The sequence below is a fragment of the Halictus rubicundus genome, chromosome 18 (assembly GCF_050948215.1).
Source record: "Halictus rubicundus isolate RS-2024b chromosome 18, iyHalRubi1_principal, whole genome shotgun sequence".
NCBI lineage: Eukaryota > Metazoa > Arthropoda > Insecta > Hymenoptera > Halictidae > Halictus > Halictus rubicundus.
Window position 1 is genome coordinate 3,307,134 of NC_135166.1, and position 13,274 is coordinate 3,320,407.

Below are 13,274 nucleotides of genomic sequence, written 5' to 3' on the forward strand. Positions count from 1 at the left end.
CGCAATACGTTGCAGATCACTCTAAACAATATAACTCTAATATTCATCAGAACGATTCGATAGAATCTCTTTGAAATTTTGTCGGGTACCATCGTCGTTCTTAACTTGAGAATATACATATAGTCTCTCCGAGAAGACGACTACGAAGGGAAAGGAATGCGAGGAAGATGGATACAAAGTAACGAAGAGAGAGAATCTTTTTCAGAATGCGAATTGTAATACGCGTATCGCTTATTGACGTTTTCATTATTGCATCTGCATCCGCACGATTAATTTATAAGTAAATTATATTAAATAATACACTGAACCGAGGTCTCCTTTCATTGGATCAATCCTCCTGTCACTTGTCCTGAAAGAACAAATCATAGATATTCATTTACAAATTACGGATCTTTTACATCTGTCAACGCATGATGTTGGATGGAGTTTGATCTTCGGCGCATGCGAGGTGACACATCTGTGACACTAATGGAATATTCATTCTATATTCATAGAACTCTCCAAGTGCGGTACACATGCGCGCTGCAAATTAGGTCTTGGAAAACGCCAGAGTTTCGCAACTATGTAGTGAAGTAATCTATGCTTTGTGGTGGTTGTAGGTAAGACAAAAACTGCAAACAGCGCCATTACCTCGTAGTGGCGAAACGCCCAAGCTTGTAGCCGATTAGTGTTCCGGATTCCTCCGTTGGGTGGCGCCACGTACATGTTCCACCAAAATCTGCGAACAGCGCCATTACCTCGTAGTGGCGAAACGCTCAAGCTTGTAGCCGATTAGTGTTCATGATTCCTCCGCTGGGTGGCACCACGTACATCTTCCGGCAAAATCTGCAAACAGCGCCGTTACCTCGTAGTGGCAAAACGCCCAAGCTTGTAGCCGATTAGTTTTCGGGTTTCCACCGCCAGGTGGCGCTGGCGGCACAATGTCGGTACTCGGTCGGTAACGTTTGGCTAACAGTTTGAGCGTTTTGCCGCTACGATCTAGTGGCGCTATTATCAGATTTTCAGGAGCAGATGATTCCTGCCGCTTATTGCACTACCCCTTATGGGAATATCGGCAAGAATCATTCGTTGTGTTGTGAGGATGTATGTAGACGCTTCTCGAGACGCTATTTTGACATTTCACACAGTAAACATCGACTTGACTATCACGACAATAAACATGTTTATCAACTGTCAAGTATTGGCATAATGTAAGTAACATAAAAGAAATTTTTGGAAAATACAGTAGTAAAGTGATTTCAAGTAATCTTTGATGTTTTCTGTTTCAGAAATTTGTACAAGAGTATGGAGTGTTGATTGTTTATTTTAATCATTTCTTAGTCCACACAATCAAAATGTTTGTCTACTTGAGTAAAAAGATTGCAATACCGAATAATTTTCGGTTGAATTGTATAGGATGGAATCAGAAGGAAGGTTACATAGCGGTTGGCGGGGAAGATGGTTTACTGAAAGTGCTTAGAGTTGATTCGAACCCAAGTGGATCTACTGGTGGTGGAAAGTTACGGAACATAGCAAATGCTAGTAATTTAAGCATGAACCAGACATTGGAAGGACACAATGGTCACGTGCAAGTTGTCAATTGGAATGAACAACATCAAAAGCTGACGTCCAGCGACGAGACTGGATTAATAATTGTTTGGATGCTGTATAAAGGTTCTTGGTACGATGAAATGACAAACAATGGCAACAAGTCAGTGGTGAAAGGAATGTCATGGAGTTCAGATGGTCTGAAGATTTGTATAGTTTACGAAGATGGAACTGTTATCGTTGGTTCTGTAGACGGTAATAGAATTTGGGGAAAGGAACTAAAAGGTGTGTCTCTGGCTGGTGTCCAGTGGTCACCGGATGGGAAACTGTTGCTATTTGGCTTGAAGAACGGCGAAGTTCATCTTTACGATAATCAGGGTGTATTTTTAACAAAGTTAAACACAATACCGATGAATACCGGTCACATTCAAACGATTGTGGCGTTACAATGGTACGATGGCAGAAATGGTTACATAGCCCTAGATTGTCCGACTCTAGCCATTTGTTATAGAAACGGTAAAATACAACTGATGCGGAACACAAACGACGACAATCCGATTGTTCTCGAGACTGGCATGACAGCAGCATGGTGTTGTTGGAATAGCTACGGCTCTTTGCTCGCGGTAACTGGTATGATGCCGTTACTGGGCAACGGAGAGACAAAGGACACCAACGTGATTCAATTTTATACACCGTTCGGTAAACATATGCGGACTTTAAGGATTCCCGGTAGAGAAGTGACCAGTTGCGCGTGGGAAGGAGGATCTTTAAGAGTAGCTTTGTCTATCGATTCTCATATATACTTTGCAAATATTCGATTAGACTACAAATGGACTTATTTCAGCAAAACGGTCGTATACACGAACGAAAAGATCGGCAAGGATGGGATTACCATAATGTTTTGGAACACTGTGAATAACACGTGTTGCACCAAACACGCGAGGGCGTTAATATCGATAGATTCGCACGGGGAGCACTGTGTATTGGCGGTGATGAACGATCCGTCACAAGGCTCGGAGCAGTTTGCTCTTCTGGTTTGCAACTCCATAGCTACTCCGGTTGACGCAAAGTTCATTAACTTAGAGCCGCTATGGGTAAGCATGACGAACAGTCTGGTGATCACTGCATCAAAGAATAATTTTCTCCTGTGGAATTACCGTACTCCTCGTAACGGGTCGTTGCACGCGAGCAAGCCGAAGAGAGAAAAGGTTTACCACGTCGACGAGACACCGACAGGCGTGACGGAGGTCATTCAAGATCTGGACAAAGATAGATCGTTCGAAACACCGATCAACACGAAAGCTACCATGGATCCGATTTGTTGTTTGTCAGCGACCGAGACTGTTCTGCTGATAGGCAGAGAATCGGGTATGATTCAACGGTATTCCTTGCCGCAAGTGACTCTCATGAATAGATACAACACGACTTGTAAACTATACAAAATCGCGATCAATTGCGACTCGTCTCGCGCGTCTATCATGGATACTAGCGGTGTGTTGACGATGATGGATCTAGAAACTGATAACAGAAGGTCGACTTCCAAAGACGGGGAGCCGACAGACGATATCAAAAAATTCGAGAGGAAAGACGTATGGGCGATGTGCTGGGCGGAAGATAATCCGACTCTCCTGGCCATCATGGAGAAAACGAGAATGTACGTGTTAAGAGAATTCGATCCCGAAGAACCGCTATCCTGCTCCGGATACATTTGCTCGTTCAAAGACTTGGAAATACGTTGCGTTCTGTTGGACGATCTTATGCAGAAGCCGGAGGATACTAGGAAGGAGTTGATAGTCGACTTAGAGGTGAAGTCATTGAGGGACACGAGAGAATTGTTGGTCAAGGTCGGCTCGAAGGAGGCGAACAACTTTATTCAGGACAATCCGCATCCGCGGTTGTGGCGTTTGCTGGCGGAATCGGCTCTCGAGAAATTAGATCTGGAGACAGCGGAGAATGCGATGGTCCGTTGCTCCGATTACTTGGGCATACAATTCATCAAGCGTTTGCAGAACGTGCACAACGATCAGTTGAAGAAGGCGGAGGTGGCAGCGTATCTGGGCAACTACGACGAAGCGGAAAAACTGTATTTAGACATGGACAGGCGGGACCTTGCGATTACGTTGCGACAGAAATTGGGCGATTACTTCCGCGTGGTGCAGCTGATGAAGATGGGCATCGGTGGATCGGACAAGCAAATGGAGCATGCTTACAACAAAATCGGGGAGTACTATGCCGAGAGACAGAATTGGGAGGGGGCGAGAGAGTATTACGAGAAAAGTAGAAATCTAGAGAAGTTGGTCGAATGTTACTACAAGTTGGAGGATTTCGTTCAGCTCGCGGGAACAGTGCAACAACTGCCGGACAAGAGTCCTTTGCTGAAGACGGTGGCTAGATTGTTGGCGTCCGTGGGCATGTGCTCGCAGGCCGTCGCGGCTTACATCAAATATGGCGACGTAAAGCTGGCTGTGGACACGTGCGTTCGCTTGAATCACTGGGACCAGGCCGTTGAGTTGGCCAAAACTTACAAAATGGCGCAGATCGGCGAGCTGTTGAACAAATACGCCAATCATCTTCTCTCGAACGGTAAGAGGTTACAAGCGATAGAACTCTACAAGAAAGCGAACTATAACCTGGAAGCTGCAAAGTTGTTGCTCCAGCTAGCCGAAGAACAGGCTAAGTCAAGAACCAATCCGTTGCGCGTAAAGAAGATCTACGTTTTGGCGGCGTTGCTGATCGAGGACCACATAAACGGTGCGCCGTCGATCAAAGGGACACGTAGCAACGTCGTGATGGGTCTTGCGGAGAACAACGAAGACACCCGTGTGATAGAGAACGCCTGGAAGGGTGCGGAAGCCTATCATTTCCTCTTGTTGGCGCATAGACAGATATATTTGGGTAACTTCGACGCGGCTATGAAAACAGCCCTCCGACTTCGTGAGTACGAGGACATTCTGGAACCCGAGCATGTATACTGCTTGCTAGCATTATCCAGCGCCGTTCATCACGCGTTCGCTGTCTGCTCCAAGGCTTTCGTCAAGTTGGAATCGTTGGAGATAATTCCGGAATCGGTCAGGGAAGAATACGAGAATTTGGCGGTGGATATTTTCACGAAGCACAGCCCAAAGGACGCTCGTAATTTGAAAGCCGAATGCGCGAATTGCGAGAGTCTCGTGCCGGATTGGTGCGTCGCTTGTCCGAATTGCATGACCAGATTTCCCGCCTGCATCGTTTCCGGGAAACCACTGATGGATCTCAGCAACGCTTGGATATGTACCGTCTGCAGACATCACGTTGCCACCGAACGAGACGTCGTTAATATTAATGCTTGCCCGTTATGTCACAGCACTGTCACGTACATGTAGATTGAGCGTCTACGTACTTGTAATGGTTTCGTGAGTACAGCGAAACGAGCATCAGATCTCATAATCGTTCACGCTTAATATTTTTATACTCTTATGTTTATCGTTTATTGTTTGCGTAACAGCGAGCGGTGTAATCGAGAATTATTATAACAAACGGTCATTTACCATGTTGAAAAGTCGTCGAGAAGGCAACAATGTGATATTTTTATAGGCTTAATCATTGCTGTTTGCAATTACGTTTTTCAGTGTACATTTTTACGATTTCGCTAAATAATGTTTCCATCACTCGTTCGTTTCGCTCGCTTTTACACGTAAGTAATAGTGATATTGATTCCGTCCATCTATAAAAGTATTATTATACCGTCCAATAACAGAATATATTTCTATAAAGTGATTTACATCATTATTGCACTAAAATATAAATATATTTTGAACTTTTTCGCTTGTTCTATGAGAAGACATACTCGTCAACACTACATATGGTACCAGGTACAATCACCTGTACGCTACTTCTCGAACTGCATGCGAAACAGCCCACACCGTGGTCATTTTAGTTCAATTTTCTTCTATTTTGTATATGTACATATTTAACATTGTAATTTATTTGGTGAGGAATAAAGAATATTAGTTACAAAAGTTAAAGTGTTATTCTTTCCCGCCAACCTGTACATAAATTCGTGCCACCTCCTTTGCTATCATGTTCTCCTAATACAAAAGTTCAATTTTCGAAAATTCGACCGTCTGACTTGTCGTTGACTTATACTACCGAAATTTCGAAAAATTTTCGAGCGTCTGCCTTGTCGTTGACTTATACTACTGAAATTCGGATACCTCCTTCGATATCATGTTCTCCTAATACAAAAGTTCAATTTTCGAAAATTTTCCGAAAATTCGACCGTCTGACTTGTCGTTGACTTATACTACTGAAATTTCGAAAATTTTCGCGCGTCTGCCTTGTCGTTGACTTATACTACTGAAATTCGTGCCACCTCCTTCGATATCATGTTCTCCTAATACAAAAGTTCAATTTTCGAAATTTTCGCGATTTTCGGATTTCTACTAGGAGAACATGACATCGAAGGAGGTGGCACGAATTTCAGTAGTATAAGTCAACGACAAGGCAGACGCTCGAAAATTTCCGAAATTTCAGTAGTATAAGTCAACGACAAGTCAGACGGTCGAATTTTCGGGAAATTTTCGAAAATTGAACTTTTGTATTAGGGGAACATGATATCGAAGGAGGTGGCACGAAATTCAGTGGTATAAGTCAACGACAAGTCAGACGCTCGAAATTTTCCCAAATTTTTGGAAAATTGATAATTTTATTAGGAGAATATGATATTGTAAGAGGTGGCACGAAATTCAGTAGTATAAGTCAACGAAAAGTGGGACATTCGGGAAAAATTGCGGGTTTAATCATTTATACGCAGTCTTTTCATTACATTGTCTTTATTTATTCACTGTTAATTGTTACATAAAATGATTGTGTTAAAATACAATATAAGTGTTTACATGTAATGTTGTTTGCGCGTCGGTAATTGTGTTATCGCACATGGTAACATCCGGTAATGTAGGAAGTATTTGAGGCGTATCAACAGAATCACCAGCGTCCCACTTGCAGTCACGAACGTGGTAACAGGATTTCCTGTGGAGTCAAGAAAAGACAAGAATGAAATATCAGTCAGATTCCTCTCTAACATTATTTTTAGCACCGGAACAGATCCTACTTCAGTTTTGTTAAGTCTATGGTCTAGGGTATTTTCTACGGAGTTGGTAATTCGGAACCGTAGACAGAAAAATGCATTGCATGCACAGTCTGTACTGATTTTCAGTCTGTGGTGCATGCTGAAATATGAGACTAGGGTGCAGCACTACACTGGGGGCACATAAAACCCGGTTGTGAGCTCTCTCATTTTCTCTCTGTTAGTAGCAATATTTAAGCTTTGGACACATATACAAATTTTACTATAAAGGAAGACATTCAAAATAAAACATTTCTTATAATAGAACTGCGTCTCCCCGATACTTTTGAAAATGTTTCAATTACTGTACACGTTTCGTGAACGAAGGTTAAGACATTTGTAGCGACAATAATTGACGTGTCAGTGCAATTGCAAATGGCGGGCACGAATGGTGACATTTCCTCAATGGGGAGAAAAATCGAAAAATTAAGAATATCTGCCGATGAGTCGGCGATAGATGACAGTGACATGGAAAAGGACAAAAAAATCGAACCTCGTCTTTGGGGTTTCGAGACCCGAGAACTCTATAAAATGGCAGTAAACTTCTATAAAGGTGAGTTAGTCGCAATGACAGTTTGTTAGAATAGTTTCGCTGTTCAATCTTTTGCTTCCTTTCGGAGAGTATGTGTTCATAGAAATTTTCATTGATATACTATTCTACCACATATTCGTAGTAATATGACATTTTAAAATATAGAAATTTATGAGAACTTTATTTGTGATTACTGTGTTGACTATGATGTTGTATAGGTTTGTTGATTCGTATAGTTTATACAAAAGACGCAACTGCCATGATAATAAATGTTTACAATTATTACAGAAAAGGAAGGGAAAGCAGTTCACTTATCTTATGAAGATAAGTTGAAATTGGTTGCTTTTACACAACAAGTAACGCACGGAAAATGTACAGCAGAAAATGCATCCCCGTTGGGTGTATTGGATGTGATAGGAAGAGACAGACGTTTGGCGTGGCAGAATTTGGGAGATATATCTAAAGATCAGGCTATGGAGGGATTTATAGTTTTATTAGACAAATTATGCCCATTGTTCAGAACTGTTGTAGAAGCGCAACGAAGGGATATAGAAGAAAAATTACGGCTAAAGAAGGAAGAAGAGGCAAAAAAATTAGAAGAAGAGAGAAGGTTGAAAGAGTTAGATGAACAAAAGAAAAAAGAAGAAGAAGCTAGGTTAAAGGAAGAATTGCAGAGGAGACAAATTCAAGATGCCTTAAATCAGCAAACATATTATCAGTTTAAAATGTATGCGGAACAACAATATCCTGGAAACCCAGAACAACAAGGTGTTTTAATAAGACAGTTACAAGAGCAACATTATCACCAATACATGCAACAGTTGCGTCAAAATCAATTAGTCACAGAGGAACAACCACCAGAATCAAATAATGTCACAACAGAAGAATCTGAAAAGGAGGAACAAACTAAAGAGACTGAAGAAACGGTACCATTAAATGACGAAAACTCGGATGAACTAGATTGGCCACCCATAGCACCTGCAGAAATGTGGACGATAAAAGGCGTTGAAGAATTTAAAGAAACCATTAGGAGAGAAGCTGGCGATGCAGTTATTAAAGTTGGACATGGAGAAATAGTGACTGTTAGGGTGCCAACGCATGAAGATGGCTCGTGCCTGTTTTGGGAGTTTGCAACAGATGGTTATGATATTGGTTTTGGGGTATATTTTGAGTGGTCAAAACCAGAAACAAGTCAAGTATCAGTACATATTACTGAATCCGAGGAGGAGGATGAAGATGATGATGATGATTACGTCTTAAGGGAAGATTTAGAGAGTGGAGTATCGAATGGCAGCATTCAGTCTGACTACAAACTACCATCACCACCTATAAGTGAGATAGTACCTGTGAGTATAAAAACAGAATCTTTTATTTTTGTCGAGAGGTCACGCCACGGTACTGTTAATTATTTTATTTTCATCGACAGGTATATAGGAGAGATTCGCAAGAAGAAATCTACGCTGGAAGTCATAGGTACCCAGGGCAGGTGAGCAAATAAAATATTTCTATCATGGATTGTTTTGTGTATGTGTCTCTTATAAATTTCTTTGTTATAGGGAGTGTATCTTCTTAAATTTGATAATTCATATTCACTTTGGCGAAGCAAAACGCTTTATTACAGAGTATATTACACTCAGAATGGCTATGTAAATTAGCTTTATAAGAGGCCACTACAATTCACAGAACGTACAACCATTGAGAACTAGCCGAACACAATGGTCTGCCAATACTGCTAGTCCAACTAAACGAAGAGTCCTATATATCATACTTCTGTTCACATAAAGCAAAGTGTTTGCAAAAAAATTATATACCTATTATAGTTATGTAAAGACACTTTATTGTTTAATATGGCAAAAAAGTGGGCACAAGTAAAAAAAAAGGTTCCTATTGTCCCCTCTCCTGTGAACATTTATAAAGCGAGCAAACCAAAACGAATTGTATAAACGTCAGCAACAACAGTATATGTGCAGCAAAAGAACTTTGTACCCATTATATTCGTGTCGCATTCAGGCTATATGTATATTGTGTCAATAATGTATTGGTAAATCTATGCATAATATTGTTTTCTGTGGTTTTGAACTTTAGTCTATATTTGTTGTTACTTCACTCGTGACTATATCTTATATTTTTATGAACATTGTCCCACATTTTAGAAAAATACATTGCAATCAAAGCACTAAGTCGATTCGTTCGTTTCTTGTAATTATATATTTGCCAGCCAAAAGAATCTCAGAGACACTTCCCTTTTTCCTGTCAACATTTTATTGTATTTTAATCATATCATTTTAATTTTTGTTTTTTTTTTACAGGAATATATATCGTTAATAATAATAATAATAGTAATTAGTTATATACGCAGCGGTATACAGTTACAGGCTTATTATGCGAATGCGTGTCCAGTTAACGCATAATAATAGGCGATTCGCCCTATAATAACAATTTTACTTAGAAGAGCACTTTTTCGAGACGGCATGGTTATTTTGTTGTTGCTGTTGTTATTTAATATTGCACGGCAACGAGGGCTCCGTTGCAGGCAATAAATACATTGCGCGGATTAATTTGCAAAGACATTAAGCGATAACAGCGGAATTCCTGTTGGCGTGCAATCTCTTTTACAGTAGCCAAATTCTCACATTATCGATCGTTTTTCAATCAATCGATCGAAAATTCGTAATAAAGTAGAATTTAAATCGACGTGAATATTACATTAATTTAGATCTAAACCCGTTTCATTCTCGATGAACGTTGTCGATTAAACTTAAATTGTTGATCGTTCACTTACCCATTTCACAGTGAAATTCTCGATAAATCTTTAAAGCCTAGATCTGTCTTCATGCACCTATAGATTGATGAATTTTCGAACATTTTAAAGACACTGTAGACATTAAGGTATCGTGCAACACTAGTCAATGAGTATTTAATCGAGTAAACCGTTTCTTATTTATAACACTTTTAGATTATCAAGATCTTTCCAGGTTCTTGTTAGTTTTTCAAATTTTATAGGAACACCAATTACCATTTGTATATTTCAATTTTGACTATGTTGATCGTAACAGCGCATCCGCCATTATATGTAGAAACTGTTTCGTTGCAACCGGCGCGGCGTGGCGGTGTTCGTTTTTCTCTATCAAAAAGTTCTACATCACGCGAAATAAAAATGTTGCTCGGTTTACGCGTAAATTTGAACAATAATCACGCGTGTTATCCGAGACGCCTAAACATTTAACACGTTCGAGATTTTAAGTGTCGTCTGTGCCCCTTGCCTACACATTCATGGGATCTAGATTTTCGATTTATTTCTAAGTGCTGAAAGACGCTTTTTGAGAATTACAAATTTTTCGTAAGAAGTCATAAAACTCATCGGTATACAAAGAAATACATAATGCTTGCACCAAAAATTTGTAAAGAAACCGAAACAGAAATTTCCCGTGTTAAATTCTGGTCAAGTTTTGTCTGGTCCCTCAGATAACATACGTTCAAACGATCATAAGAGTTCTACGTAATATTCGAACCCCAGATTTTGATACTGAATCAACGCAGGCGAAAGGCACAGTTTACGCTCAAAATCCACGCAGTTCACGTAAGTGTCGAATTTTACTTGTCACATGCCTCGTCGTTCAACAAATTTGCAAAAATCTACTTACGTCTATCCGGTGCGGCGGCCGCGCGATTAGTGGCGCTTATGTCGCGATTTGAATTTCGCGCTAAAATTTAAATTCGGATCGCTTGCGATTCACGAGACCACCGTGTGTCCAATAGAAAAACGTGGTTCGTGGGGCGAATTATAATTTTATAATTTTATTGAAGATTCAATTCATCTAGGGAAACGCTCGTTGTTCGATGAGGAATTTCATGACTGTCCAATGATCTCATAAGCGACGAAGACAGCGAACCGGTCTTGAGTAAGTATTTAGTCGTTCTTAGACTGCGGATTTTATGCACACATATAATAAAAATAAATAGTTTTAAATACAAAACTGTGAAGACACCAGGAAAATTGGAAAAATAATTGGAAAAGAAAATATAATTTCAATTGTCCTCTGTTTCTTAAGATTGACCTTGACAATTTTTATTTAGCATAACGATCCGCAGTCTAGTCATCACTGATCATTCCCTCACATTCTCGATGCACCTTTCTCTTAACGATCTCTCAGAAAATTGATGGACTCATTAACGCCCAAATTATTTATTACAAACTATTTCTTCTATGCTTTACAATTTGCATTATTCATAATTACCAGAAAAAAATTTTCTCCGTAAAATCGAACACTGGGCGTTAACGGAAAAATTTGAAGAAACCAATCAGAAAATTAAGTTGCGATTTCGGATGTATAATTGCCGGTCGCATAATTGAAATTCGAATAGTTGAAAATGATTGATCTGCATTACACGCGTACACACATATGCGCGTATCAGGGACATCGAAGTCCTGATTTATAATTATTACACGTAATTATCGTGGTACAATTAAGTTTCCTATCTTGAATTCTTGGCTATTCAAAATAAAAAATCGCTTTTATATTAATCATTGAGTTATGTCAATTTGCAACAAAGTGATGTTTCATTGATCCTTTATTTAATTTTATTCTCTCTAATTTGAAATTTCTCTAATTTCGCAGTGATCCACTAAATGTTTACAAAATCGGCTGTGAGATCAATGAGACCTAGCAGTCTTAATTGTACCGCGAGCTTTAACGATCGTCGATCTAACTCGTTCTCTATTCAATGATTATCACGATTAGCAATTGGCATCGATACACAATCGTCGAGTATATGAAAAATATTTTCCTAAAAGCATAACGGTGCGTTTCCTTACTCCGCGGTAATACATATATATCACTGTGCAGAAAAATGATGACCTCGACGAAAATCGTAATTGATCCGTTAATTAGTTATCGGGTTGAAACCATTGTTCTTAGCTCGTTGACTCATTGTATTTCTTGGCGGCGATTTTTTTGCATAGTGATATAACGGTAATAGTATATATATATATATATATTTATATATTTATGTATGAATATTACCTAATAATACAAAGTTCTCGGTGAAAATTCTCGAGACACCGGTAAAAACGATCGGAATACGATAGCCTCTTCATCCGTTCGAGTCGAGCGGACGCGTAGACAAAAATATATATATTATGTAAATATATTATACAATATACTGGGTGCCCCATGATCCAAGCGACACATCCTCGAGGAAAAAGTAAATGAGAAAATTTTGTTTCCAACAAAACTTGCAAACAGAATTTATTTTATCTTCACATTTATCGTTTCTCGATTTGTTTCAGCGAGGACACCGTTTACAGTTTAGGTTCGACCAAGAATTACACGACACCCAGTATATAAAAAATATACATCATTGTTCAAAATTTTGCGGGTCACAGTTTTGTCACAGGTTCGATTATCTTGTATAATATTCTCTATTCTCTTGGACGCGTGGATTTTCCTTCAAGATTGTTAAGATTCCTTTTTAATTGACTCGTGACCCGGAACTTTTGGACGCGAATGTACACGGATGAGTATCGTATAATATATTTGTGTATTTATGCGCGGGAAAGCGAAGACTTTCAATCGTTTTCGGCACGGATTTCTCTTCGATTTCTTTCGCTAGAATCTAAAATTGTTTGTTTCCGCTTGAGCGAACGATTTTTTCGTTAGTTCCACGTAATTCGTGTGAATTGACACCGCGACCATTCGATGCTTCGGTTTCCTTTCTTTTTTCTTTGTAATCACTATGCGTAGCGTCTGCTTTTAAGTCGAATCACACGCGCAAGCATACGATTTTATGAAAACTCACGACCGTGTCTGTATTTGCGAGTGTAAGATGCGACCGTGATACCGTAGAGGTAGATGAACCAATTCGAGGGGTTGTTAATAACAAGATAAAGAAAATGTTTGTAAGACAACTTATTACCTATGTAGGCCACTGAATATCGTGAATATCAGTGGACACGCGGTTCTAACAAAAAGATTGATTAAAGATAGGTGACGCCTAACACCGCTATCAGCTTCAAAGACTTAGATAACTGTTTGTAATCTCTGTTAATTAAGTCGGATCCAAAGGATGAATGAAAGCAGGAAGATTGCATATCAATATTAGCACTCAAAG

The 13,274-nt window shown here is 39.6% G+C and overlaps 2 protein-coding genes across 2 annotated transcripts; both read left to right on the top strand.

Annotated features, from left to right (window-relative positions):
* Positions 1–1,054: 1,054 nt before the first annotated feature.
* On the top strand, positions 1,055–5,515 carry Oseg4 (intraflagellar transport protein Oseg4). The gene is made up of 2 exons (XM_076803323.1): positions 1,055–1,190; positions 1,269–5,515. Exon 2 carries the CDS (start codon positions 1,335–1,337, stop codon positions 4,887–4,889), a length of 3,555 nt encoding a protein of 1,184 aa, XP_076659438.1. The 5' UTR covers positions 1,055–1,190; positions 1,269–1,334; the 3' UTR covers positions 4,890–5,515.
* Positions 5,516–6,736: 1,221 nt separating this feature from the next.
* On the top strand, positions 6,737–9,348 carry LOC143362748 (Golgi resident protein GCP60). The gene is made up of 4 exons (XM_076803165.1): positions 6,737–7,184; positions 7,452–8,509; positions 8,590–8,649; positions 8,720–9,348. Exons 1-4 carry the CDS (start codon positions 7,007–7,009, stop codon positions 8,816–8,818), a joined length of 1,395 nt encoding a protein of 464 aa, XP_076659280.1. The 5' UTR covers positions 6,737–7,006; the 3' UTR covers positions 8,819–9,348.
* The last annotated feature ends 3,926 nt before the right edge of the window (positions 9,349–13,274 follow it).